At 40.6% G+C, this 26,906-nt stretch overlaps 1 protein-coding gene across 7 annotated transcripts in view; it reads left to right on the top strand.

The window, feature by feature from the left end:
• Positions 1-20,871, top strand: part of RBM33 (RNA binding motif protein 33) — a 104,108-nt gene extending 83,237 nt beyond the window's left edge. For 6 of the 7 annotated variants that reach the window (XM_054818230.1, XM_054818233.1, XM_054818235.1 and 3 more), the window contains 3 exons: positions 830-1,018; positions 13,804-13,892; positions 14,089-20,871. In XM_054818230.1, the coding sequence (XP_054674205.1) occupies positions 830-1,018; positions 13,804-13,892; positions 14,089-14,137 (327 nt within the window). In that variant the 3' untranslated portion in view covers positions 14,138-20,871. Of the gene's footprint in view, positions 1-829; positions 1,019-13,803; positions 13,897-14,088 lie in introns of those variants that run through there. The other variant, XM_054818232.1, reaches the window with a different exon arrangement.
• The last annotated feature ends 6,035 nt before the right edge of the window (positions 20,872-26,906 follow it).

Below are 26,906 nucleotides of genomic sequence, written 5' to 3'. Positions count from 1 at the left end.
GATAAAGTTTCCTTACTGATGCGGAGGGGTGTGAAAAGTCATTACCCTCCAGAGGCTTTCCAAGTAGGAATCGAGAGACCGTGTTGAGTGTTAACTCAATGTTAAGTGTTAACTCTGTTTAATGTTTGTTGCTCTGTTTCGTTGTTATTTTCCTCTCTCCAACTGTTCAACCTTTAATTTACAAGAATTAAATCCATGCGCTTTCTGCTCCAGAGGATACTGTGGTGCCAGATCCTACAGGATTTGGGGAAAAGGAACTTTGAAAAAAGTTGTTTTAAAGTTATTTAGCATATGTGAGTACTCCATCCTGATAACAGACCAAGAGTTGGTAGCAATAGAGACTGGAGATCCTTGAAGCAGTTTGCTGGTCTGGCAGGTACATTAAATTTACCTGTGGGTTGAGAAGAGAGAAAGTAGAGGGATCAAAGGTTGGGTTTTTTGGTCAGACCCAAAATATGGAAGCTGAACACATGCTACGAAGCTGAACACATGCTACTAATCTGATCAATGTCAAAAACTAGGTTATATATTTTGGTCTGAGCCCCTCCACTGCTTGGTTGATCTGTGCTAAAGCTGAGCCTTTTAGTCTCAATGCAATATACATAACTCTCTATATTGCTACCCTTCTAAAAAAGGTTTGTATAAGCAGTGGATGAATATGTTAATAAATGGCTTTTCAAATCAGCAAACAGCAACAAGCTGTTTTAAATCAACACGTACTTTAATCAAGTCTTTAAGTAAATCGCCAACTTTTATATTGTCTGTCAAACGCAGTGAGCAGGAGCACTGGGTAAGTAAATCAAAATACTGTTACTTTTGTTGTTGGCAGGTCATTATGCACGGCAGAGGCAGAGGAGTAGCAGGCCAGATGGGCCGAGGACGCTTGATGCCAAATAAACAGAACCTGCGAGTGGTGGAGTGCAAACCTCAGCCCTGTATTGTGTCAGTTGAAGGGCTTTCTTCATCAACTACTGATGTCCAACTGAAAAACCTGCTGATGTCAGTGGGACCCATTCAGGTAGGTCAACCTCGGTTTATCATTTTTGTGCCAAAAGGCTTTCATTCCAGAAAGCTCAATTAATTCCCTGACACTAAATACAATGTGTGTTTATTGGTAATTTATGTTTGAAGGCACCCACCCACACACACATACGCTACACCTGGTAGCAAAGACAAGCACATGATGATATTGCGGCAGGGGAGGTACGGTAGGATTTTGCTAACCATCACATTCCTGCTGCAAAAGTCTCCTTCATTTTGGAGTTCCTGTGCTCTCTCTCTTACTTTCTTAGACAATACAAGCCTGTCGATTCTGTGAGGTTGTTAAAGCCAAATGATTGTATCAAAGCAAATGTATTTTTGGTTGCTGTCCTCATTTTTATTGTTGACCTGCACCTACCCTCTTGTTTGACATTTACCTTTTCCTGTCATCGCAGTCCTGGGGTAAGAGCACTTAATGACCATTACCCAGTGGAGACGTTGTACCATGTAGCACCATCTACTTTTTCAGATGAAAACACAGTCTCCTTTGAGGGATTTTATTTATCCTTTATTTTTTTAGAAGGTTCTCTTGAAGGTTATGATGCACACACACTGATATATCTACTGTGAAGCTTCTGATCATAAACTGCCTTCTGGAACTGATGTGTCAGTTAAACTGACTTTAGGAAAACAGGAGGTTTTCAAAGCACTGAAGGGCTTAGGAGGCCCTGTCTGACTTACTGTTAGTACATTTGAAAATATCAGTCAATGAATAATGAAACATACAGATGAGGATAATTTTTTTCCTTTATTTTTTTTTTTAATTTTGAATGCTCCTTTTGACAGGATCAACATTTTCAGACAAATGCAATGCATGAATTGGAGCTATTCAGTGAGACTTCTTTATTAGTGGGATCATCTCTCTGTTGCAAAACACACTGCTCTCCTAAAAATGTACACTCTGCCTCACTTCTTCCCGATTCAGTAAATGGAATAATGCTGAATTATTTAGGTCATCAATTCAGAGAGGTTTAATTTGTTTGTGAAAGTGAAAATACTCTCACAAAATACTTTGTCCCTTCATGTTCTGTAGTACTCTAGGAAATTATTCATACAGTTCCAAAGCACATTTGTTCAGTGTTTACTTGCTAAATCTTGCATGAGAATATTAGAAGGAGATTAATAGAAACCTGATTGGGAAATACTCATGACTGAGAGAAGTTATTGAGAATGTGCTAAAAAATTTATTCAATACTTGCTGTTTCATAGCAGACTCCAAACTCTGGTCTCTCAATTCAATGTCACAGACCAATTTTGAAGGATGTACTTCCAGGAAAAAAAAATAACATTTTCCAGTGGGATTGGATACATCCCTCTGCCCTACAGAACTGTATTCTTGCAGCAGCATCAGTTGTACCTCTGGAAATTATGGTTTTCTAAATCATCTATTTTCACTTTATCAGAGATCTAGAAGTAGTACTTGAAAGAGATGCTTGAATTTAGCTAATGATGCAGAAGGCTTTTGTGCTAATTCTGCACTTGAATTTTGTTGTGGTTTAGCCCCAGCCAGCAGCTGAGCACCACGCAGCTGCCCACTCACCGCCTCCCCTCCCTGCCCCGCAGTGTGATGGGGAGGAGAATCAGAAGAAAAAGGTAAAACTGGTGGGGTGGGATAAGGACAGCTTACGGGGACAGCAAAGGAAGAGGAAAATAACAACAGTATCAATATACCAAAGTGCATGAGTGGATTTTCTTGTGGTTGTAAATTAATATTTTTACTAGTGTTTGTGCTGTGCTGTACAAAATCCCCTGCAACTGGAAATGGTCAGGAGGCTCTCGATAGTGAAGGGATACTCTACTTGATTATTTCCTCGTTCTTCCTTTAAAATGCATTTCATGTAAGTGACTTGCAAGGAGGAGCGCAGAGGTGAGCCACTGAAGAGAACCAAGTAGTGAATGGAAGGGCTCCTCGCCCTGCGCGCTTCGGGGCTTTCGTGCGTGAGGAGGATGTGTGTGAGAGGCTAGGACAGGTCATGGCCGTGACCGGAGCAAAGAGATCTCGGGTAGTGCTGAGCTCTCATCTTCTAAGATGAAGTGTTGCAGCTTGATGAACTGAAATAGGAGGGATTTGGGAAGATGGCCATTGTGAGAAAACAGCAAAGTGAGAAGTTCTAGCTGCTTTTTTGGAAATTAAGCAAGGTGCCAAGCTTTAAGCTGGTTCAGACAGAGTTCAAGAGATCGTCAGAGGAGGGAAAGATGAGTCAGTTGTAGCTGACTCCATCTTTAAGATGTAGAATAACCTGTCTCTAGCTATATTCAGCTAAACTTTCCTTAATGAATTGAACTCTGAGATACTGTTTTCTTGAATTTTATTTATCCTGGGGAGGGGGGTCGTGCTTATTTTTTGCAGTTGTAAAAGAAATTTCAAATCTGAATCAGAACTTAAGGAGTTATCTTCCTGCCTGGATAGTGGCTTGAAACGGCACGTGCCAATTATCCAACACCTAAATCCCTGCTTAAAGGTAAAGATTCCCAAACTGTAGGACATACGCATTTAACGGAAAGCAAGCGTCTTGCAAACTCAGCCCATAAATCTGAATATTGCCTCTTGTGTATCAATTTCGGCTGCAGTCAAGACATGAACGTGGGAATGGTTGCACTGAGGCATAGCTCCCAGAGAAGGGGAAGAAATCCTTCCCAATGATCTCTCTGCTCGTTGACAAGAAGAATAGATCATGAGCACTTGTCCCACCTGGTACAGGACCTCCGCTTAATCTGCAGCTTCCGTGTTGGTGCATCTGTAGAGCAATTGATCCCACACCAGCCTCTATTTTCTAATATATAGTTTGGCTCCTGATTTTGTTGCAGTGTGCTTATCCTGCATGTGTTTTCTCGGCAAGAGGATCTTCACTGGCATAATGGAAAGTCTTAACCTGTTTATGGAATAGTCTATAATTGATTAATGGCATGAATGGGGAGGAAGAGATTACTTTGTTTTTCTGGGTATGAAAGGGTTAGATTTTTATTTTTAGCTTTTTCATGTCAGTATCATTATCACAGTACAAGTACCTTGCACCAACCTTGGGAAGGGAAATTGAAAACTTCCCTCAATTTATGGTGGTCAGTGCTCCTAGCTTTGCCATCAGCTTGCACTGAGATGGTGGTTCTGTCAGTCAGGGTTTTAGGAATAGTTGGGCACGCATAAGACAAGATGAAGGAGACTTTTACAGTTGAAGTTGGAAATTCGGCATTTTTTCCCTTCCATACCCTAGAAATGGAGAAAACTATCTTTTCCTGTATATGAGCTTTGAAATATCCTCTATTGTCTAATCACTGAGAACTCTTTCATTCTCATCCTTGCTTCATTAAAGCAGCTCTGTTGTTAACATAGGAGAAACAAAAATACTGTTAAGATTCTCAAGATACTAAATAGAAGAAAATCTTTGGGGCTCCACAAAACAGCCCCTTAGTCATAGCTGCATTTTACAACTCAGACATGATTAAATTAGCAGGAAAAGTGCTTTCTTTCAACATATGGTTTGCTGTCAGACTCTTTCTGGAGAAGATCAACTTTCATATACAAATAACGTACCAGCAGTAAAATCTGAGTGCTGAATCTAAAATAATTACATGCTATAAATAAAATTATGCATTCCAAAGTGTTGGAAAGTGCGGAAGATTTCTGAGCACACCACCAAAATAGAGCCTCCTGGGGACCGTGCTGGAGCAGTGACATTCAGTACACATCCATCCAGAACCACTTGCTAAAGTAGATTACTAATAAGTTGCAAAGGTCATGAAAATCCTAGTGCATTTTTTTGGTGCTCTTGAATCCAGGTTTAATATTTATACTGTCTAAAGAGGCTTGTGTTCAGATGATTATTGCCACCTTCTGATTATTTTCTTTTTTGATTTATTTAGGATGGTGGCGGGTTGAGGGAATCATTTGCTAGCTCTCCAGATAATTTGAGTACTGAGTGATTGTTCTCTGGAGGTGTTCCATCACCATCTTTAATCATATTATCTTACATCAAATGGTTGTAAACATAAAACATCAGTGCAAAATCTGTGTTGCTTTGTGACGGTTTAAGATCACAAATTCTGATGGTTAAAAAAAAAAAAGCAGGAAAAAGAATTACTCAGAAAACTCCTCCATTGTATATCAGAGGTGATGAGAATGTTGCAATTTTAGGTGTATTTTGAGTAGTTTTACAAATACGAGTTTTGCTCTCATAAAGTAGTCATTTCTCTTCTGGTCTCAGAAGGGAAAAAATTGCCATGTTGATGTGCTTCTCTTCGCTTTCTTAGAGTGACAGTGCTACCTAGTGCTCAGTTAGGGTAAAGGCAGCTATCTGTGCTGATGCTATTCAAAATTGCTGAATTTATTTTTAGTTTAAAGACGTATCAGTGGAAATGACAAGCACACGTGGATGAGCATGCCCACAACATGTTCTCAGTGTGACACGGCACACAAGGTGCGCAGGGCTGGCGTGGTGACCTGTCTGGTCTTTCTACCTGTAAAAACATTGTCAGCTGTTGCAGAAGCTGTGGGAGAAGACACGGACAGTCCCGCTCCATCCTTGGGGCTTGGGAAGGAGAAGAGCAGCTCCATAATGAGCCTGTCCTGCTGTCGAGCAGTATGTGAGCTAGAGATGCCATCTCAATGACAGGAGAAGATCTTTTCTCCTCTCACCTCGCATACAGAGATGGAAAGCTGGGCGCTTTCAAAGGCGGATAGTAGGAAGTCACAGGTGGCAGAAAAGCAGGAAGGAGGGACGGAAGGTGGAAGAGATCAGTTGCAATAGCTGAGGATAAAATAAATACATTCTGTCCCAGCCTCTGTGCCTGTTGGTAATGGCTAGGAAGTGTCACTCCCAGGAAAGATGCTTCAGGTGTCAGGAGACTGTGAGGATAAGAAAAATGTGTCTGCATTTATCAATGAGAGGGAAGAATAAATAGAATCTGATCCTTCTTTTTAGACAGTGCCTGCCGTGCTGCTATTTGACTTCTTGCAGGGCAGGTTGGATCACACACTGGAGATGATGTTGGTTAGGAAAGTTTACGCTTTCTTTTTGCATAGACTTTTTTTTAGCGGCTTTAGTGGCTTTGCCACTCCTAGTCCCAAACTCACCGATGAACTGAATGTACGGTCTATTAGGTAGTCCATTTGCTTCAGTGAAAGATATTAAGTAAAGGAGAAAACTTTTATTTCCCACGTGTATCCTATAATTGAAATGAGTGCTTGCTCCAGTCTCGCTCCTACCTACTTGATTTCCATCTCCCAGTACTCTGTTATCTCCTTTTTAACTTCTTCCTCTCTGTAACCTCTGAGAGTTTTGATGTCAAAGATCTTTGCTTTCTGCAAGCGATCTCTTGCTTTCTACTCATGGATGTCCTGCTGCTTGTCTCAAGGCTCTTTGTTTTGCAGTGAAGCTTAACTAGAGATTATTGCCATTATCATACAGCCTATTTCAATATTATTTTCACTAGTATTGTAAAAGTGTAGCTTTAGTTACAGAGCATGTGTAGAGGAGAAATTTGAGGGCAGTGTAGGTCTGCAGGCCCAAAGGAATGTCTGCAGAGGGAGTAGCCCTCTTCTGATACTCCTGCTTTAGCCACTGGTAATAGTTCAGCTGCAGAAAAAGCCAGAGCTGCTGATTTTTTTTTTAAAAGTTGTTGAATTAAATAGTATGTTTTAAAACAGTTTGTAGGCAAACTGTCAATCAGAAGCATGAGTGATTATGAAATACTGGGTTTGTTGCATTTTCCATTCAACACAAGATCTGCATCTTCCCACGGCAGTGCCTAAGGAAGCTGAAAAAGGAGATGAACAAGATCAGTATGAGCTCTATGCTGCCTAAATCCTTTCCATATAAAATACTCCTCCTCAGCCTAAACCAGTTTTTTTTATTTTTAATGCTAGGAATATGTAAGAATGTAATCTCTGTTCTCCAGGGTTGAATGGGAACATGCCCAGAATACCTCTGATCTCAGGTTGGTCTTGGGAAGTGCTGTACGGTAGATCTGTATGCCCGAATCCATAGAGTAACCAGTCATTTGAAATCCCTTGGAAGTTATTGTGTGTATTGTCAATCCTTTACACCCGAGTGGATCCGGGAAGGGGTTTTCATCCTCTGGTGAACGTCTGACTAGGACAACTTAAGGAGAAGATGTGAATGAAGTTGTTTTCTCAGAGCTGTGACGTTTGGGAGGATTGTGATATTGCAGTTTAGGAATTCATGATAGATTCTAGTGGAGCGCAGAGTGGCAACAAGGAAACCTCCTGTGAGGGAACGTGAGTGTCCTCCCATTAAATGGGAAGTCGAGTGATGCTCGGTAGAGCCAGCCTGTCCCCAGAGGCCGTGCTGCGTGGCCAGTCGTTCCCTGCCTCCTCCAACTGGCCTTTCAAAATCAATAGGTTACGGAATAATACTAAATTCAGATCAAATTCCAAATGAGATGTGATACTTTGGGAAAGACAGACTCATATTTTTATCATTTTAACGGGAATCATAAGACAAAGGATTATTTTAGAATTTTGTGTTCTTTGAAAATGAGAGAACAGCTGTCGTCAGTACTATATGAAGACCTGTCTGAGGCTCTTAGCTTCTTTGTGATACTACCTCAGGTCTAAAACACACACACTGAATTACTTTTTCAGAAAGGTGTGTTGGGTTTGCATGACCGGGTTTTGGTAGCAGGGAGGCTACAGTGATGGCTTCTGTGAGAAGCTGCTAGAAGCTTCCCCCATGTCCGACAGAGCCAAGACAGACCCGCCACTGGGCAAGGCCGAGCCCCTCAGCAGCAGTGGTAGCACCTCTGGGATAACAGAGTTAAGAAGGGGAAAAAGCTGCTGTGGAACAGCAGTTGCAGCTGGGAGAGGAGTGAGAAGATGTGAGAGGAACAGCCCTGCAGACACCAAGGTCAGTGTAGAAGGAGGGGGAGGACATGCTCCAGGCATGGAGCAGAGATTCCCCTGCAGCCTGTGGAGAAGACCATGGTGAGGCAGGCTGTCCCCCTGCAGCCCATGGAAGATGATGGTGGAGCAGAGATTCCACCTGCAGCCCATGGAGGACCCCACACCGGAGCAGGTGGAGGCACCTGAAGGAGACTGTGACCCCGTGGGAAGCCCATGCTGGAGCAGGCTCCTAGCAGGAGCTGTGACCCCATGGAGAGAGGAGCCCATACCAGAGCAGGTTTGCTGGCAGGACTTGTGACCCCATGGGGGACCCACACTGGAGCACTCTGCTCCTGAAGGTCTGCACCCCGTGAGAGGGACCCACCCTGGGGCAATTTGTGAAGAACTGTAACCCATGGGAAGGACTCACGTTGGAGAAGTTCATGGAGGACTGTCTCCCATGGGAGGGACCCCAGGCTGGAGCAGGGGCAGAGTGTGAGGAGTCCTCCCCCTGAGGAGGAAGGAGCAGCAGAGACAAGGTGTGATGAACTGACCACAACCCCCGTTCCCCATCCCCCTGGGCTGCTGGGGGGGAGGGGGGAGAGAAATGGGGAGTGAAGTTGAGTCTGGGAAGAAGGGAGGGTGGGGGGAAGGGGGTTTTAAGATTTGATTTTATTCCTCATTACTGTAAAATTAATTTTCCTTACTTCGAGGCTTCTTGTATGGTGATTTGTAGGAGACATCCATAGTTCCATGCTTCACATGGAAGTTTTAGCAGCTGTTGAGGTCGGTAGTCCAAAAATAAGACTTAACTGCTTCCTTTAAAATCATGTTGTTTCTGTTCATATTATTCTATGAACAGGTAGTAATTTCAAATAAATGCCATTAACTTCAGAAGTAAACAAGGTCTATAGATAAAAACGTACAAATACTAGATTAGTTGATTTAGTTATATAGAGAATCATGCAAGAAGAGCTTTTGTTCAGTGAAGCTTTTGCTTAACTTGTTACAACAGCTTGTCCAGAAGTAGTTAGGCAATATGAAATCACAAAACTTTAAATCTATCCTTATGTACAGTATTGTGTTGGAAATACACGTTAGATATGTTGTGGGGAAACAAAAATAACACTGAAAACATAAGTGAACATCTATTTTTGTGCAAGCTCTACAATAGCTAATGCAGTACTTCAGGTTTTTCTTTCATTTTTAAAGAAATGTATGGGGTTTTACATTAACGAAATACATTAGACAGTGGTACCAATAATTTTGGAAATTTATTAGAGCATTCTTTACAAGTAAGCTGGCTCATACAGTGGATGGTGTGATTGGTGCAAGAGCATGATTACAAAGAACAGCTTTCTAGGCAGTTATTTCGAGATCACCTTGTAGTGAACGTGTGAGCACTCAAATTATCTGAGAATGTTATGGATGCTAGAAATACTGAATGTTATCCCTGAAAAAAATAGCTGCCAAATTATTCAAAAAAGGTGAAAAAAAAATGAAGTGTGTTAAACTAGCAAGGTAGCGTGATTAAGATATGCAAAATTAATTAATTTTGTATGTATTTTCCTAGCACGTGTATTTGGAATCAACAAAAGCAGAAGCTGGTGAAGTCAGTCTTTAAGATAATGCCTTGAACAACATTTTGAGCTAATAAAATTCCACAGGTTACACAAAAAAATGCATTTTCTTCAGACTATCGCTGTTAACATCATCTAAATGGAGGATCAGCTCTAAACTACATATCATCCTGAATTCAAGGAGACAGAAATAATCCAGTAGGATGAGTATGCAGTTACTTTACTTCAGGTTTCCACTGAAGTGGAACACTGGTTTGTACGCCCGGCTGATAACCCATCTGCTCAGGGTGGGATAGCAGCAGCTCAAGACCTACACACTCAGGCAAAATTGTACCAACTTGTTCTGTGCCTGACAATCATTGTTAAGCATAAAACTCAGGGTTTAAATAGTAATTCAAGTAAGTAAGTATTGTCCCAAAATCAGAACATAAATTTTCAAGAGATCTTTGTTAACAGGATGAATAATGTTCCTATCTTCAAGTCGTGATAGATGAGGATTTGTTTGAAAACACAACGTAGATCATGATTCGTGTTGAGATATTAAAAATGTTTGTCAGCAAAGATTTATGGTGTTTCAGGCTATGGTGTTCGTATCATCAAAGTAACTTAGCTTAGTAATTGCCTTATTTATTTCTTTTTTTAGAAAAGGACTATTTTTATACCTAAATAAGGTGTATAAACTTAATATACCTAAACAAACCTGAAGTGATTCTGCATCGTTTTCACTACCGTAGCTTGAGTGCAGTGGAGGCTGAGCGTTTTTATTAAAACCATTTGAATTAAATTTTTTCAGACAGTTTCCAACTAGGGAGGTATTCTTTGTGTAGCATTAGTTTATCCTTTTGTTTTGCAGTCCTTAATTCTCCCTCTTGTTAAAGCATAGGCGCGTGTAACCGCAGTAGTACAGACCCTGATGCTAGAAGTTACTGCCTTACCCCTGGGCTGTGTACTGGGTGGTGTTTAGGCAGTTCAGCCAAGGAGCAGATGGATGGCTTTTTGTTTCCACAGTTGTCTGTATTGACAAGTGAAATTAAACCCGGTAAAGGTGCTTTTCAGTAGACTTATCCAAGAATCGATGCCTCGTTGCCAAAGCAATTGAGTATTAAAATTAAATTGTATTTAATGTTTTGATTGCCTTTTTTTTTTTTTTTTTACACTTTGGAAAATAAGGCAGTAATACAATGTAGGAACAGGCTGTGACATCATACCCAAACTGGTCAGTCAATAAACTTTGTTAATTCATATGAAAATATAAATAAATTGTCTATAACAGTATTTAGATTCTTTGCCTAATTTCGCTAATAAGTCTGCACTATAGCAGAATGTCTTTAGTCAATTTTTAATACGCTAATCACCAAGCAGCTTCTTAATAATTTCTTGTTACGGGTGTATACAAAATCAAGTTTTGCTTTCGTGCATCTTAAGAATATTAATGCATTAATAGCTCAGTTCTTGTGGAAAAAGTCACTGAATGTGGCTTCTTCAGTCGGTCACAGCAGGGGTCTGGGGCATAAAGCATGGGGAGAATCTCCTGTGGTCCTTGAGTGAGACCTGACGTCATTGTGAGGATGGGTTGTCAGCAGGAGAGCTGGAGATGGTTCGGGAGAGGGGAGAGGGGTGGGTGATGGCGGGACATGCAGGGTACAAGCTGAAAGCATGCATCCCTGCGTTCTTTTCCAGTTTCTCTTGTCCGACTGTTCTCTGAAATACTCGTCCTTTCAGTGATTCAAAGAGGTTTTTCTCATACCGAGTGTGTTGAGTTCTTTGAAGGGAACAGATTTACTTCTCTTTTTTTCTAATTGCAATTCAAAGATTTTTTTTTCAACTCTTACAAGTGTCTTGTTTCTAAATCTTGTTTAATGGCTGTGATTAATTCTTAGTCTTCAAAATTTAGTTCTTCATTCTTTTCTAGACAGAAAAGTCCTGTCAAGAGAATGTGTATGGGATACAGTTTTATAAATATAATAAAGTCACATCGGTAAAGGAGAACACAAACTTCAGCACCTCCTTCACCCACTCCAGCAGATAACCTCCAAGAGAACTGAGCTTTGTCCAAGGTCTTTCATGGGCACTTTCTGCAGTGTGACTGTATTCTCGTTGGTAAAATGTGTTTAACCTTGTCAAGAGCTTTCTGATTAAAAAAACCAAAAAAACCTGCTGTTTTCTTATTTTAAAGCTAAATCCCATTCCTGCCAGCTCAGAAACTAAGACGTTGCAGTGACTTAGCTAACTCTTTCCATCTCAGCAGCTTTCCAAAAACTATACAGTGCAAATTAACCTGCTGATGCTTATCAGGTTTGCTGAATCCCTTAACTTTTCCTCAGCTTTCACTTTGAAATCACAGGAGTGACACAGATGTCGAACTTCTGTGGTTTTCCTGGTGAGAGGGAAGTTTCCTGTCAAATACAAGAAGGTGCAAGGTAGTTACTGCCAAAATTAATTACTTCAAAATCACAGACAGATAAGTTGCAGAAAGAGCCTGGAGCTGAATTGTTGGGCTTAAATATAAAGAAATATGATTGATTATCAAGTACCATGGCTCTTGTTAAATAAGCGTCTTATTAACGTGAGTCTTACCTGCTCAAAAAAGATAAAGTAGATAATTTTAATAGCAAATTTCATCTAGGCATTTGACATCTTGCTTAAAATGCTACGTTAGATTGAATGAACAGGGAATGCATTAGTTGAATTAAAAATTCTTTCACTGAGACATCTCAAAGTGTGTCACCCTTAAAATGTATCAACAAGTAGGGTTGTATGTGGTTTCCCAAGGAACAGCTGTTTGTCTAAAGATATGTGGTGGTACTTTGATAGTCTCAGTGAAGATACCGAGTTTTTGCAGGTGAAGTTTAAAATCCTGGAGACTGACTTTCAGAGTGCTGGAATCACCCAAATGCGGGGGGATGCTGCTGTGTTCCAAGCGAGATGCAGGAGCAGAGAATTACGTTTATACTTATCAGGAGGTTATAATGACATCTAGAAAAGTTTTAAGGTGCCTTTGTACATACATCTGTGTGTGTGTGTGTATATATATAAATATCTATAAAGCTCAGTACAAGACGGGATTGGCTTTATGTAGAAACTTATGCACAGACAGAAGAATGTTGGTAATTCTTTAATTCTGCATCCAAAGCCATAAGAACAATTGGAAACTGGAAGCTGAGTCAAAACAATTCTGTCTTGAATGTGCTGCAGCATAGGCTGTTAAACATCCAAAACTTGCGGTGAGGTACTGGAATTGCTGTGCTGTGGAGCTTTAAAATTACGATTGAAGCCTTCAGAAGATCTGTTTTAACCTAGTTACAGTGTTCACGGGCAGTGGAAGGACAGGATCATAATATTTCCATCCTGAATATTCTGTGATGCTGAATACTTGTTGCATGTTGGCATTACTTGTTGGGTGTGTACCTACTTAATGTGGAAAACTTCACCTTCTCAAATTTCTCAAATGTCTTTTTGAAAAAATGTGCTATTATAACTAAAGTGCTAACTGAAAGCATCAACATTAATCTTAGTAAGTCTGATAACTTCTCATTGCCAAGGCCACAGGACTGCTCTCTGGGATGGTCTTGGCATTGCCTGGATTTCCTGCTGCAGCAGGGAGGAAGGACGTGAGCTCTCCAAAGCCCTGGCTGAGGCGTACTGCAGTTTTGGAGACCTCAGTACTACATAGGGGTTTTTTTGATAGTTACAGCATTGTGAAGTGCTGCTCTCATGGCATGGGAAGCACGTATCAGAGGACTTCTTTGGGTAGATGTGTGTTGCGTGGTTTCCCATTACTAGGAGGACTTGAAAATGGTGACCTAATCCATCTCATCAGGGTTGTGTGGTGGTTAGTGACTGTCAAAAGCTAGCCACTCGTTTTTTTTTAAAGCGGTACGAGGATATGCAGTCTAGAGATCAAACCTTACCACTTCTTTGTCCTGTTTGTGTGCTGCTTAACCTGTGGAAAGCCCTAATCCTTTAATGTACATTAGGTGAATGACTCCAGGTGCTTGTGTGGGCAGTTGAACTCTACCCAGTTGAATGTTTCTTAATCAGTTGGTGAGAGTTTGGACGCAGGGTTCGGTTCATCTGTATGGATCAAATTGAAGAGCTGTCACCTTTGCTTAACAAGTGATGGTCTGGGTTTTCCAGTTGGTACCGCTGCTTAATGCACCAGCTCAGACACCTTCAGCTGGGTCCCTGACTGCAGTCTCAGAAGTCTCCTTCCATTCCCTGGACACCAACGAGTGTTTCTGAGAAAAGAAATATGACAAAGTTCCCTTTAAACTAATTTTGCATCAAACCCATTGAAATTTTAAGTGAATACTAAAAACAGATTTTGGCTTTTTGTCTCTGCAGAGTTTACAGATGCTTCCTCAACAACGGAAAGCCATAGCAAAATTCAAGGAGCCAGCACATGCTTTAGCATTTCAACAGAAATTCCACAGGTAAATAATTAAGTGCTGCTGCCACCTCGGTTCCTTCCCTCCCTTCAAAAGATCAAATCGGTCTCCTCTGCTCACTATTTCTCTTAAGGCAGTCAAGTGTCTGTTTATTAGTGACCTTCATAGAACCTCCTTGTCTGTTCTCCACCCCTAGAATCACTTTGAGTACCAGGTTTAAATTTCTTTTAACTTTTAACAGGCACATGATAGATCTGTCCCACATAAACGTGGCACTGATAGTTGAGTGATGTCTGCTGAGAGAAACCCTGACACTAACAGAAGCATACTGTGGAGCTACACGAGATGTAGTGGCAAAACCATTGGGTTGCGAAACCTATCAGCTTAGTCTTTAATTGCTGTGCTGAACTACAGAAAGCAGCAAGATGTCCTTCAGAAGAGCTGAACTTGAGAGGATCTGCAAAGGTGGAATTTCTGTTCGGTTTATTCACGTTCTGTTGTAACCGCGTGGAACTACAGATTTTTTTTCGAAATGCTTTCAATGCATGTAGACACTGTTCTTCAAGATCCTGCTGTGTGACCACAGTGACTTGAGAGAGAACGTTTACATCGAAAGATTTAAAAACTTTCTTCATAGCAAAGAATATTTGATAATGGTTGCTCTTATCTTCAGTGCGAGGTATTTGAATGAAAACTCACTTTTCTAAACAAAACACATTAGTTACGTTGTGTATCTGAGCACAGGAGGTATTCTTGCATAGATTTAAATGTGGTCTACTTCACTGAATAGCAGTATGCTGAGAAGCTTTGGAGGGGACACTGGAAAATTGTAGTTTTGATCTTTGTAAATATGTTAAGTCTGTCTTTGCATTTTTATATTCCAACACAGACTTCCATCTTCTCCTTCCAACTCCACTTATTCCATAAAACCTTGTGCAGGAACAACATTGCTGTATTTTCCCTTGTTTTTCAAAAACAAGGATCTTTGCCCTTCAGTAGCATCATGGGGTAGTGAACTCTAAGTTGTAACTAGGTTGTTTTAAATGATGTTGCCAGATACAAGGCAGAAGAAATATTTAGTGTCTTCAAAAATGTTACGCAGGAAGAGTGGCGCATTCCTTATAGTTCTTTTGGGCTAGCATTTCATGATTGCCTTATGCTTTATTTTGATTAGATCTTTTTTTTTCTTTGAGATTTATTTTGTGACTAATGCTGAACCATAAGAAACCCGTAACTGAAAGGACTTGGTTTGATGTGTTGTTCCCGATAAATACAGGACTATAAGGACATTGTGAATCTGCTGGTGAATGTGGCAGTTCCCAAAAATTACATGCAAACATTAAGGAGCTTATCTTTTATTCAAAGTAAAATCCATAATATTTCCTTTTGGTTAGAACCATCTAGATGGTGTTGCCAAAGGAACAATTTTTTTTCAGTTACTTCTGAATAAACTTATTAAAATGTCATCTTTATATTGGATTCCAGTTTTTATGAACATTTCCTTAGTTTTTAGACTGTGAGCTTTTGCCTTCATCCTTTATTTTAGGAATACTCTTAAGCACTCCACCTACTATTTGAAGACGGGGGGACTTAAAGAAACCTTATAGGTTTGTTACCTGAGTGACCACAGAAGAACACTATTGGTATGTAAGGAAGCAGCTGTGAATGGGTTCCAAAGTAGGCATACCAAGCATGGAAAGATGAACTAAGCAAGTTTATAGTAGCATAGATTTTTTTTTTTCGGAAGATTTAATGGTAACCAAGTCAAAGACCTAATTGGCTTCTTACAGTTTTGGTCCAGATTTTCAATTAAGTAGAAGTTACTAAAAATAATGATTGAATAATAAATACTGTGAAAAGGCTTCTAGGTAAAACTACTCTTTGTTCATTGAAATAAAACAGAATAATGTGGTGCTTTGGAAGTAATTGCACTGGGGAAAAAAGAAATGGAAAGAATACTCTAAGCCTATTTACAGCTTAGTGACGAGATGCAGTAACATCATGAGAATTTTTGCGTGGAAGTGAGTTTTACACCCGTCTGTATAGTTCCCCATTTATGCATAATAGTTAATAACACCCAGCACAATTACTATACCTAAGGTGCTGTTAGTGCTTCAGGGTAGACCCAAGCCCAGGACAGAGACTGAGCTGCAGGTAGGAGGTGCCCAGTGGGAGCCGACCGTGAGGACTCGTGCGAGGTGATCTGCCCCGTGCTCTTTAGCTCCTCGCACCGTGAACGCTAGGACCCCTACGCTGCCTCCTCAGGTCATGTAATTTTTATTTTTTAAGGAATAAATACTTATCTTTAAAATGAGTCATTAAACAGTTATTCATCCCACTGTTAGGGACCAGCTTCTCTGTAACGAGAAGGATGGGAAGACACCTCGGAGTGGAGCGATAATAGTGCGTGTCTGGAAATCTGGGTTAGATGCAAACGCCAGACAGGCCAGCAGCTGAGTTCAGCAGTAGGAACATCTGCAGTTGATCAGCTGTCCTGTCAGAAGCAAATGTTATTGGGGTTAGAGAGTTTCTTGGAGCCTAAGAATATGGGTTTGATTCAAAAGTCAAAGTAGTTTGTAGAAATGCTCCTGCTTTGGGTTTTGAATCCATCCCAAAGAGGCTGAGGTTCAGCCAGCTTAAATTTTAAGAATTTTTATTCTGTTGGGTTTTTTTAAAAAACATTTTCTTGAGACAAATGGTGTGGCTTTGGATAAAGACATGAAATTGCCTCGTATCTATTTAAATGTAGGAGGCAACGTAAGCAATGCCTGTTTAATGACTAGTTGCATCCTCTTTAAAGGCGGTTGCAGTAGATTATTGCCTGTGCATAGGCAGGCTACGGGCAGATCGCTGGTGGTGATTTTAGCTGCTTATTGCAGTACCTGGCTATCTTGCTATATGTAAACATACTATATGTATGTATGTCTATATGCATTTTATTATACACATACATACATACACCCTGTATTGTCACCCTATCTCTCTAATATCTTAAACTCAGTAGCAAAAGTAGCAATTAGGTGAGTCATTTGTTAAAATGTTTGTGTTTTGTTAGTTCTCGAATCCTAAGTTAAAAGTGGGTCTCTTGGCAATGATCAGCTTGAACGATACAGCTCTTAGATCCATTTGTTGTCTCCTCCCAAAAAATCCCAAAGGAAGTAGAGGTAAAGCTAGATGGACGTGTTCTTGCCGTGTTTTCTTTCAGCACATAGTTAAATCTGAGCATCTTAACTTTCTTGGAAGATCTGTTGCAACCATTATCTTGTTCTTTCTTTATCATACATTCAAAATACAATGCAAAATGCAAAAAAAAAAAAGGCATTTAATGTAGTATGTAAATATTGACCTTTTAAAATTAAAATGTTACTCAAAGTGCTTACAGTCAACCACATCTTAGCTACTTGTTAGTTTTTTGTGTTGTCTTATCTAAGTTTAATGGATACAGTTCCATAAATGTTGATGTGTTTTTTGTGTATATCTTCAAATTTTTATAAAGATGCTAGTAAGTCAATACATATATCCTGATCTGTGTATTATTTGTTCACAGTTTTTATTTAGCATAGTTTTATAATGATTTTAATAGGAAACTCCAGTAGGTGATTATATGGAGCCAACTTTTTTTTCCTTTGAATTATTTTGTTTTCATCTTGTAGCACTGGAGAATTCGCTTCGTAACTAATCATATTTCGCCTTGACTAAAAGGTTGGATTGGCCATATGACCTGTGGTATTTTGGTAGAATGTTCTACTTTTTTTAATAAAAAAAAAAAATCTCTGTCCTTTAACTTTTGAGGGGAAATACGGTGCACTGTCAGACCAAGGCATGGGGATTTTTAGGTTTGCTCCATTGTGCTGTACAAGTACAAATCAGGTCTGTCGTGTAATATTGTTCTCAAAAGTTTGGGATATTTGGGTTTTACACGTAATGCAAGTTGGTCATGTAACACGTTGGTTCATCACAATGTTAGCAGCTGATGTGGCACGTATGTACTGTATGAGAGAACAATGCGCAGTGGTTGAAAAGCTCGGTATCATTGGTGCTAGGCAGGAGGAAGGCAGGTCTGTAGCATCTTCATAGCTAAAGGAGAAGCTGCCATGCAAGTGTTTGTCTCTGAGTAGTGGCAGAGAATAAATTTAGACAGGGATATTGTTCTTGGCCCACATACATCTCCAATATGATTTTGCAAAAGAAGAGTGAATACCAGCACCTCATCTGTGAAGTATCTTCAGATACCTAGTTTATTCCCCAGTTTAATTCTGAAGATTCACTTCAGATTTCTAAATTTCTGTAAAAAAATAAAAGTCCTTCTAGCTATTAAAACGCCAAGCAGACTGGGTATTTTAGTTCTTTGATGTTAGGTTTCCACTGCAAGATTTAGATGAGGTATTTTTTACAAAACTGTAGGTTATTTCAGAATAACGTGAAGGGTCATCTTCATTTTTTCTTAACGTTGTCTAGCTACTTGGAATACGAAAAAAAACTTTTACTTGGTGCTGAATTTTTTTAATATATTTTCTTAAACATAGTATCTTTCATCTGTTTAGCTTGAAATTGTGCAATTTTCCCAGAAGCTGCTGTAGGCGCTTCCTGTAGTCACACACGGTAACTGTGTGTCTGTATGTGTGTGTGGGTGCGTTGCCCTTATAGCTGGGGTGAGAGGGTGGGCGGGAGCGTGTGGGGTTTCATTTCTTGGTTTGTTTTTTTTTTTTTGCCTGATTTTTGTCTAACTCGGGAGATATTTGTTCTCTGGCGTAGTATTGTGTTGTTCTTGTCCTTCGCGTAGTGCTGTGTTTATGTGGGTTGTGATATTGGAAGGTAGAAATCTGGCTTCACCTGTTCACTGTCAAAAAGGCATTTTTGTTCAGAGAGACACAAACCTTTTTTTAAATTATTTTTTTGTGCTTTTTATATTTTTTTTTTTTAGCAGCATGTTGGATGAGAAATTAAATGTGAAGGAAACCAATACTGAACAGATTGTGGAAAGTTAGCTATATTATAAAGGTCATTTAGGGTAACACAGGGCTTTTTGTTTCAATGTTACCTTAAATCATGCCTTAACCTCTAATCAATTCATAATACTTGAAAGTATTTTATCTTCAATTAGTATCAAATCCTAAGGATTTTATGTAAGGTTTTTTGTAACCTGATTTTTAATCATGGAGATGACTTATTATCCACATGAGCACAGGGTCTTGTGTACAAAACCACTGATTCATATTGGATCCTTACGTATACCAACTTCTGGTATGATATGGTTGGGAAGGATCATTTTGTTCTTATAATGCTGCAGGGTTGGGGGGGGTTTATTAAAAACACACCTTCGTTTTCTATTTCTGTGCTTATTTTGGTGGAAAGTGTGGTCCTTATTGCGCTAAAGAAAACCTCAAGGGGAAAGTTAACCTCACTGGGTCTTTAGGTGCCTGTGTTGCTTTCTCACTTTTTGGTTGGATGCACTGATTTTTTTTTTTCTAACTAACTGGAAATGGGCTTTATATATATACACACATTGTTTTTCAACAGGTGACATTGATTTTATTTAATCTAACAGCACTCTGGTTAAGCGATTTTTACCATTTAAATAATTTAAAACGGTATTACAGATTAAGAATATTTTTGTAAAAGAACCTGTGCACAGTTAAATGTGGCTGTATTGCAATGTTGTGTGTAGTCACTTGGAAGATCACAATTTAAAACACTGCTGTATTCATGTTACGTTTGTTCAGTGGTTCAGGATTTTCTTTGTGTGCATATAACGGTTTTTAATGTGCGTTTTTTTTTCTAGTGTCTGTCAAGCTGAATTTGGAACCTTATAGTTTTATTTCTATTTCTATAATAACAAAAGCATTTTTTTGCAGAATTTCTTTTGCAGGCAGTGAAACTTCTTTCAACAGTTTAACTTCTAATTAATACACATTTTCACTTACAGCAAAGACAAGATGCTAACACTCATTTATTCACAGCTGATCTTCTGTACCATTGCATACAATTTGTATTGATACAAAGTGCCCTTAGACTATGTCAGCTTTTTCTTTTTTCCTCTGGTACCCTTTTCCTTTACCCTGTGCTTTACCTCCTTTCCATCTCATTTGCCCCCAGTTTTCCATTCCCACAAGGATATTTGTATCCTTGTTAGGTTCCTGCTCTTTTCACTCCCAGACCTTTTCCTGAGTGCATTGCCTTCAATCTTTTGCTCTATTTTCTGTTCTTATAGGCTCTGTTGAGGGTGCCTGAAGCCTAGATCTCCCACGTTGAAAGGGCATCGTTCTGTACTCCCCCTTGCAGACTTTGGTACATAAAGTTAAGGTTGCTTTTACAGGTGTCACGCCTTGCGAGATGCTGCCCGTCCAAAAGCACTGGGGAAGCATCGCTTAACAGTTTTGCTTTGCAGTTTTACCCATATTGGAGAATTAAAACATTTTGTGTACGCATTCTAGCATTTGTGGCAAGCCAGGCGAAACAGCATTAACAACTCTTTTATCCTTTTCACTTTTTCAGGAGTTCTGTTCTTGAATTCAGTGATAGTAATAGCACTTTTTTTTTATTGCCATGTAGAAATACGAGCACTGTCGACACAGGTCTACCTCCTATTACTATTACTGAATGTGATCCTTCCTAACCTGTAAAGTCTTAAACACTGTATATATTTGGGTGTTTTGAGAATCACTTCAAATGTATTGCTCTAATCTGGATTACAGAGTTTGTTTATTAGCAGTTCAGGATATAAATTCAACAGCCGACTGTATCATACTGACTCCACTGGGGGTTCGTCTGCCTCATGTTTTCTACAGCGTCATCTGCACAAGGTGTTTACCACTAATTTCTTGAGTGTAATACTGAGCTATACCAAATCCTCCGCTTGCATAAGAGACCTTTCTGTCGTACCTATTTAAGTGAATGTAAAAATGGAAACACAAAGATGATCTCATGTACAAGATTTTTTTACATGTAATTCCATGTTTAAAATGTTGACATGTAAATATATTTATTGTACCTGAAATATGTCAATAAAACTTGATCTTCATCATGTTTCTTCTGTTGTCGCTTGATGTACAATGTGAACATCAAACGTGTCAAAGCTTCACATACCATATTACTTTACCATTTTTATTACGGTAGCATCTCTAGGCCCCTGCTTTTACATCAGCAGCGTAGCGTGGGGTTCTTTGAGCTGTGCAAAGGTGTGCCAGATGGAAAAACAAGTGACTGCGGACAGGTGATGGTAAAAGGGGCTTGTGTGGCTAGTTCAAAGGGTCTGGAGGCTCACGGGGATCTCATAACATATATAGGAGGAAAACTTGTGAGTATCAAAGCTTTTCTACTTCTGTTTAGCCTTACTGATGTTTCTAATAAAAGATCTCTACTTTCAAATATTGCCTGTCTTAATTTATGACATAAAGTGGAGCTCTCGGCAAGCTCAGTATGGTCACCATCAATTATATTCTGAACACAATTACATCAACATAAGGGAAGGCTAATTCCACCAGCGTATTGTGTATCGAGAAAAGAGGTCAGAATCGGCCACCTTGCACTTCATAGGGGTTTTTTTAATAGTTTGTTAAAATTATTCACACAGTTAAATGTAAAAAATCCCACTATCAATCGCCTTGGTATCACTTGAAGTGGCTGCCTGTGATCCAGCATGTACGTTTGCAGTGACACATGAGTAGCGTGTCACATGGATACTGAGGTAGATCTCAAGAGAATGGTGTTACCTTGGGGCAGGCTGATGATACTCCGAGTTGTTTGTTTCCCTTGTACCTCGATAGAGAAGTATTGGTGACCAGCAACAGAGTCACCTTAGAAAGCTCATTGAGATGAAGAAAAAGCCTCTGATGCAGCGATTTTTGTAGTGAGCAATGTAAGAATAACTGTCTTTGCTTACCAAGTTCCAGCTTAGTTTTCAACCCGTGATTTTGTTTTGAATTAACAGTAGGAGCACACCGTAAAGATCCACCCAGCTGCAGCATCGCCTCTTCCACATCTCCTCCTCTACAGAAAGCTCCAAGCAAAAGTAAACCCCACCAAAAACCTTCAAACCCCAAACCTGATGAGTTAGATCTCCTTACTTCTCTGTACCACCTTTCCCTGCCTCTGTTGTCTGCAGTCTTGGGGTAGGAATTGTGTTTTAGTGAGGAGGATGCACCACTGAGCACAGCGTCCACTCTTGCAATAAACCGAGCGGGTTAACCATTGCACAGCAGAGGGGGGGGAAAAAATCTCCCTTTTTGAGAGCACAAGTTAGGATCGAGCATAAGACTCCATGTGGTCTTTAGAAGTTAAAATCTCCAGCTGAGGAACTGGTAAAATGTTTAAGAGAATTAGATTTTTGAGAATTAAAAGGCTGACAACTGCGAAGTGATAGAGGAAATAATGGGGCTAAAAACTAGTTATTGGAGAGATGGAAAGGGAGTGACCAAGGGAGGTACAAATAAACCTTTAAAATCAATTTTTAGTGGAGTGCTTCAAAAATTGGTCTTGATTGACCTTAATTAATTTGTAATGATTTGGCCAGGAAGAGCTGGAGTGTGTTCACCGAGCGTGTTGGGAGACGCGTGAGGGAGGGCTCAAACGAGGAGGAGGATCGCAGCATCTTAGAGGAATTGGATGAGCTATAGAGAGTTAGAATAATAGAGGTGAGATTAAATTTAATCTTGCAAAGTGCAAGAGCGTGCACTCTGGTATTAATAAATAAGGATTTTTGTTGTAAGAGTCACTGGGAAAAGAGAAGGAGCAGTGAATTAATTGCAGTTAGCTGATCTACAGATGTGGTGAACTATAAGGAAAAAAGACGACTGCCTTTTTAGGATGGGTGATGCATCGGGCGCTTCCAGAATTGAACTATGAGTATGCGTATGTGTCGTATGAAGATTTAGCGCTGGACTTCAAAATAGCAACCTAATCAACCACCTCCCTACTGCACTAGGTAGAAACCCCTTTGTGAATATTTATTTTAGGAAGTTTTTTTTGAATGGTTCAGCTATCAAAGATTTTCTCTGCTTTTGCTCTACACGTTCAGCCTTTCAAAGACCAGGGCTTAAGCTACAGAAAACATCCTTAGATGGGTTCGATGAGAATTGACTGGTCGCATGGTGCCACTGCTCCTTGGTTTCAAATGTCAATTCTGGTAACTGGTGAATATATATTAAATATTTTCACCCATCCGTGCTGTTTTGAAAAGATCCTGGGGGAAAAAACGCCTTCAACTGGTGAAAAAGTAAAGATGCTGAGCCAGGAAAATCGTTCTGCGGAGATGCGGTCGGCATTGAGGATGCTTCAGAAAGGACTGGGGAGCTGAGCATTTCCATTTCTTCTGATTCTAGTCCTGTATTCCACTAACTGTTAGCTAATTAACAGCCACTTTTCATTAAATTACTGATGCGAGGATTCTACTTCCATAAGAAGGACTTTAAGACAACAGTGAGAGGATGGACTAAATAGCCCCAGCAGCCTTTTCCAATCCTGTTTTCTTGGGTCACTAACAAATTAGGCTGTGTCTTCCGAAACTCAGATATTCCCGAACAGCATCACACAATCTTTTTTCGCAGCAAGGCTAGTAAGAATGGAGGGAGAGTCTTTTTGCAATTTTTTTTCCTTCATGCATCTATGCAGCAAGTCAGGCGCTCCACACCATGCCCTGTCCCTGCCTTCACAGCCATAGTTAACGTGGATCCCACTCTGCAGGGCTTGAGGGCTGGGGAAACAGCTAAAAGCTTCAAAGGAAAAGGTAAAAGGCAGCGGTTCCGTTTGCTGTGATAGCAGTCAAAAGGTATTCGGGGGTTTGGGATCCCTGGCTGCTCTGACAGCCCTCGTCACAGAGCAGGCTGGGGTCTTCAAGCTGGTTTTTTCCAAGGTAGATCACCGTTTGGGCACCTCCTCAAGTTAAGAAGTGTCTGTTTAGTGCAAAATAGAGCAAAATGGTCCTGGGTCAGGTGCTTGTGAGCATAGGATGCTCTCTGGGAAATGTTTATGTTAGTAGTGGTGGCTGGCATCAGTATTTTGCGTGCAGGCAAAATCTAGTTTGCTGGCATGGTTTAATTGTTAAAAAAATACAATATCTTTCTGAAATCTAACACTGTAAGAAAAGTTTATAGAAAATCAAATTACAAATAACTCGTCACCTGAATCCTTACTACTTTGTGCTTAGATAGGTCTTTACTAAAACAGAGGCTCTGCTGTGAATTTGCTTTGGGACAGATTTAAGATTTCTCTGCAGATACTGATATCTGTCTATTCTTTGTCACTTCCTATCATTTGCTTTTTTTTTTTTTTATTATTATTATCATTATTAACCTTATTCTTGAAACTGGGGCTTCCGCAAACAATAGCTGGATGCACAATCTGGGTCTCAGGGAAATAACTGGGATGTGGTCGATGGAGCCCAGGGTGCTGTTTGAGAACCCCTGCACTGTAAATATCTTCTTTTCTATTTCTAGCCTGGATTTTTGTGTGACAAAACCAGTCCTGGAAGCCAAACCCCGTTTAACTGAATGAGGAAATAATTTATTTGTGTATTTTCTACCTTAAAGACTGCCACAAACCAGCCTCTCTGCAAAGTGATACCTACCGCTCCTCTTGCTATAAACCTTTCAGGCTGTTTAAAGGTGCTAGCTTATTGGAAAGGGCTTGTTTTCATTCACCAAGGTCAGGAAAATTCATGGATCACATCACAACAGGGAAGATGCGGTTGTTCCCAGGTCTTCCCTGCGTTACTGTTAATCAGCCGTATCCAAAGGGAGGATGCACGTCGCCTTTAATGGGGGTGAGGAGCACGAGGAATGTAATCATCCCTCATCAGCGAGACCCTCAATCACTGCACTTCAAACAGCTGGGGGTACGTAACCTCATCTTCATTTGAAAATTTTAGTACCTTTTCTCTTAGCCGCCTCCATTTTATGCCTTTTTTTTCCCCCTCATAAATTTTTATGTGGGTTTTTTTTTTTAAAGGAGAATTTATGGGCAAAATGGGAGAGACCATGTGAAATGTGGAAGAGCTAAAAGGCTATCACAGTGGTAAATGAGGCTAAATGGTTCTCTACCACCAGCTGTTTAGAGTTCAGTGATTGAGTCTAACTGACAAGAAATAATTACCCCCTCTCAGAGAGGTGAAATGGGTCCTCACACAGTGAATGCTGCTGATGAAGGGGCCATCCCAGGAGAAGGCAGGATCTTTTCCGACAGTTTCTATGCCTACATCTTGGTTGCTTAAACCCCTCGTGAGCATCTTGCGCCGAGATTTTTCTTGTATGTGGTGATGTCCTTCGGTGACTCAGCGCATCTCTCCCGTCTCTCTGGTCCTGGGGAGGTTCAAAACCCTGACACAAAATCCTCTTGCAGGGATGAGCCCAGAGCCAAAATATCCCTGCGTTATTGATTAAAACTGGTGAGTGTCTCTTAGCCCTTTTTATTTCAAAGCAAGAGCCCTTGTGCTTCTTATTGCAAAGATGTGCATTAGGATCTAAAAGCGCCCTTTTTTTTTTCTTGTCTGATCAATTGCAGGGAACAAATATGATGAGCGCATTTGTTTGCAGGCTGGAGAGGGTGAATACCTTGGCTTAGATCTGGGAAGGAAAGGACTTGCAGTGCTCCAGTGCAAAACCTGCGTCCTCGCAGATCACACTGAAACCAAATCCTCTTTTTTTATTTTTTTTTATTTTCAACACAAATCAAACCCTAAACATTTTGAGCATGCAAAAAACATGAAACGAGACACAAAAATAAGCATGCTGGTGGTGGCTCGAATGCCACTGTTTCTCTGGCTTTATTAGTTATGTCACAGGATGAAAACACTTTGGATACAGCAAAACAGGCAACTAAATTAATTATTACTGCCTAAGCAAAACCAAGTACCATCACAGGTTGGGTCAGGAGGGTGGGAGGATGCTCTGGCCACAGCCTGGTAGTGCTGTCACCATCACTTATCTAGTTTCTTTAGAAGATGATGGCCATGGTCACCAGATGGCTGCCGTTACTCGCTATGGTGCAAACAGGGCTTGGAGGAACCTCAGCAGTGAAGGAACAGCTCAACGAGCCTCTGCACTGGTCTCTGTTTCATTGCTCCTCTCTTAAGCTGCTGTTTCTGATGAGACTCTACATTTTGAGATGAGAATTTCACCCATGAAATGGCTGAGGTCCCATGGGTTGTAACAAACCATTTAGTGCACGTGCAATGTGTCACCTCTGTGGCCCCCTCCTGACGTGCTTTCTTAGCTTCTTCCTCCTCGGTTTGGTCTTGGAAGGAGACGGGGCGGGCACAGGTGACAAGGCAGCATGCTAGAGAGCTCTGAGCCTTGTGGCCACCCCAGTGACAGCCCCTGGCCGACACTGGTGGTCTTCAATGGAGGGTGCATCTCCACCGAGCTGGGGGAGAGCAGCCGCAGCGTTCTCCGAGCATCCTCTCCTGCCGTGCTGGCAGTGTCCCTCTGTTTTGGTAGGAAAGCCGCCACTCATTTTTCTTTGCTGGGAAAGGGAAGGGTTAAGGAATGTATCTGGGAGCTGCCGCATCCTCACTTTTCCCTCTCCTCCCATGGGAATGGTTCAACAAAGTGGGGTGATTTACTGAGCAGAGAAATACTTGTTTTATCCAAAGACCATAAATAAATACCCTCAAAAGCCTAAAAATACCCCAAAAGAACAAAAAAAAATCCCACCCACAAAACCAGCCAACCCACCAAATGAGAAAAAAAAAAAACAACCAGGAAAAGACTTCTGTCCTTCCAGCCACCAACAGTGGTCCTGGTCACTAGTGGATGCCCTGTGGCTCTCCCAGCTTCACTTGTCTGCTGAATTATAAACACTGAGGAGATGAATCAGACCCAGGATCTCCATTTAAGGGGGCTTGGCAGCAGGGTGAGGAGTCAGGTGAAGGTGATCCTCACCCCAGGGATCAGGAGGAGACCTGAGAGAAGGTGAGGAGAAACTTTCAATGCCAAAGCACGGTCTGGGTGACCAAACGCTTTGGTGCAGAAACAACTAGAAAGAAATGGGTTTTCATCCCTCCTGGAAAAAGCGAGTGGTTGAGGGTTTATTCTCCTTCAGGCTTTTTCCTTTGGACTCAGCAGC

This window comes from Grus americana, chromosome 2 (assembly GCF_028858705.1).
Source record: "Grus americana isolate bGruAme1 chromosome 2, bGruAme1.mat, whole genome shotgun sequence".
Taxonomy (NCBI): domain Eukaryota; kingdom Metazoa; phylum Chordata; class Aves; order Gruiformes; family Gruidae; genus Grus; species Grus americana.
Note: the sequence above shows the minus strand (reverse complement) of the source record. Positions and strands in the feature narration are given on the sequence as shown.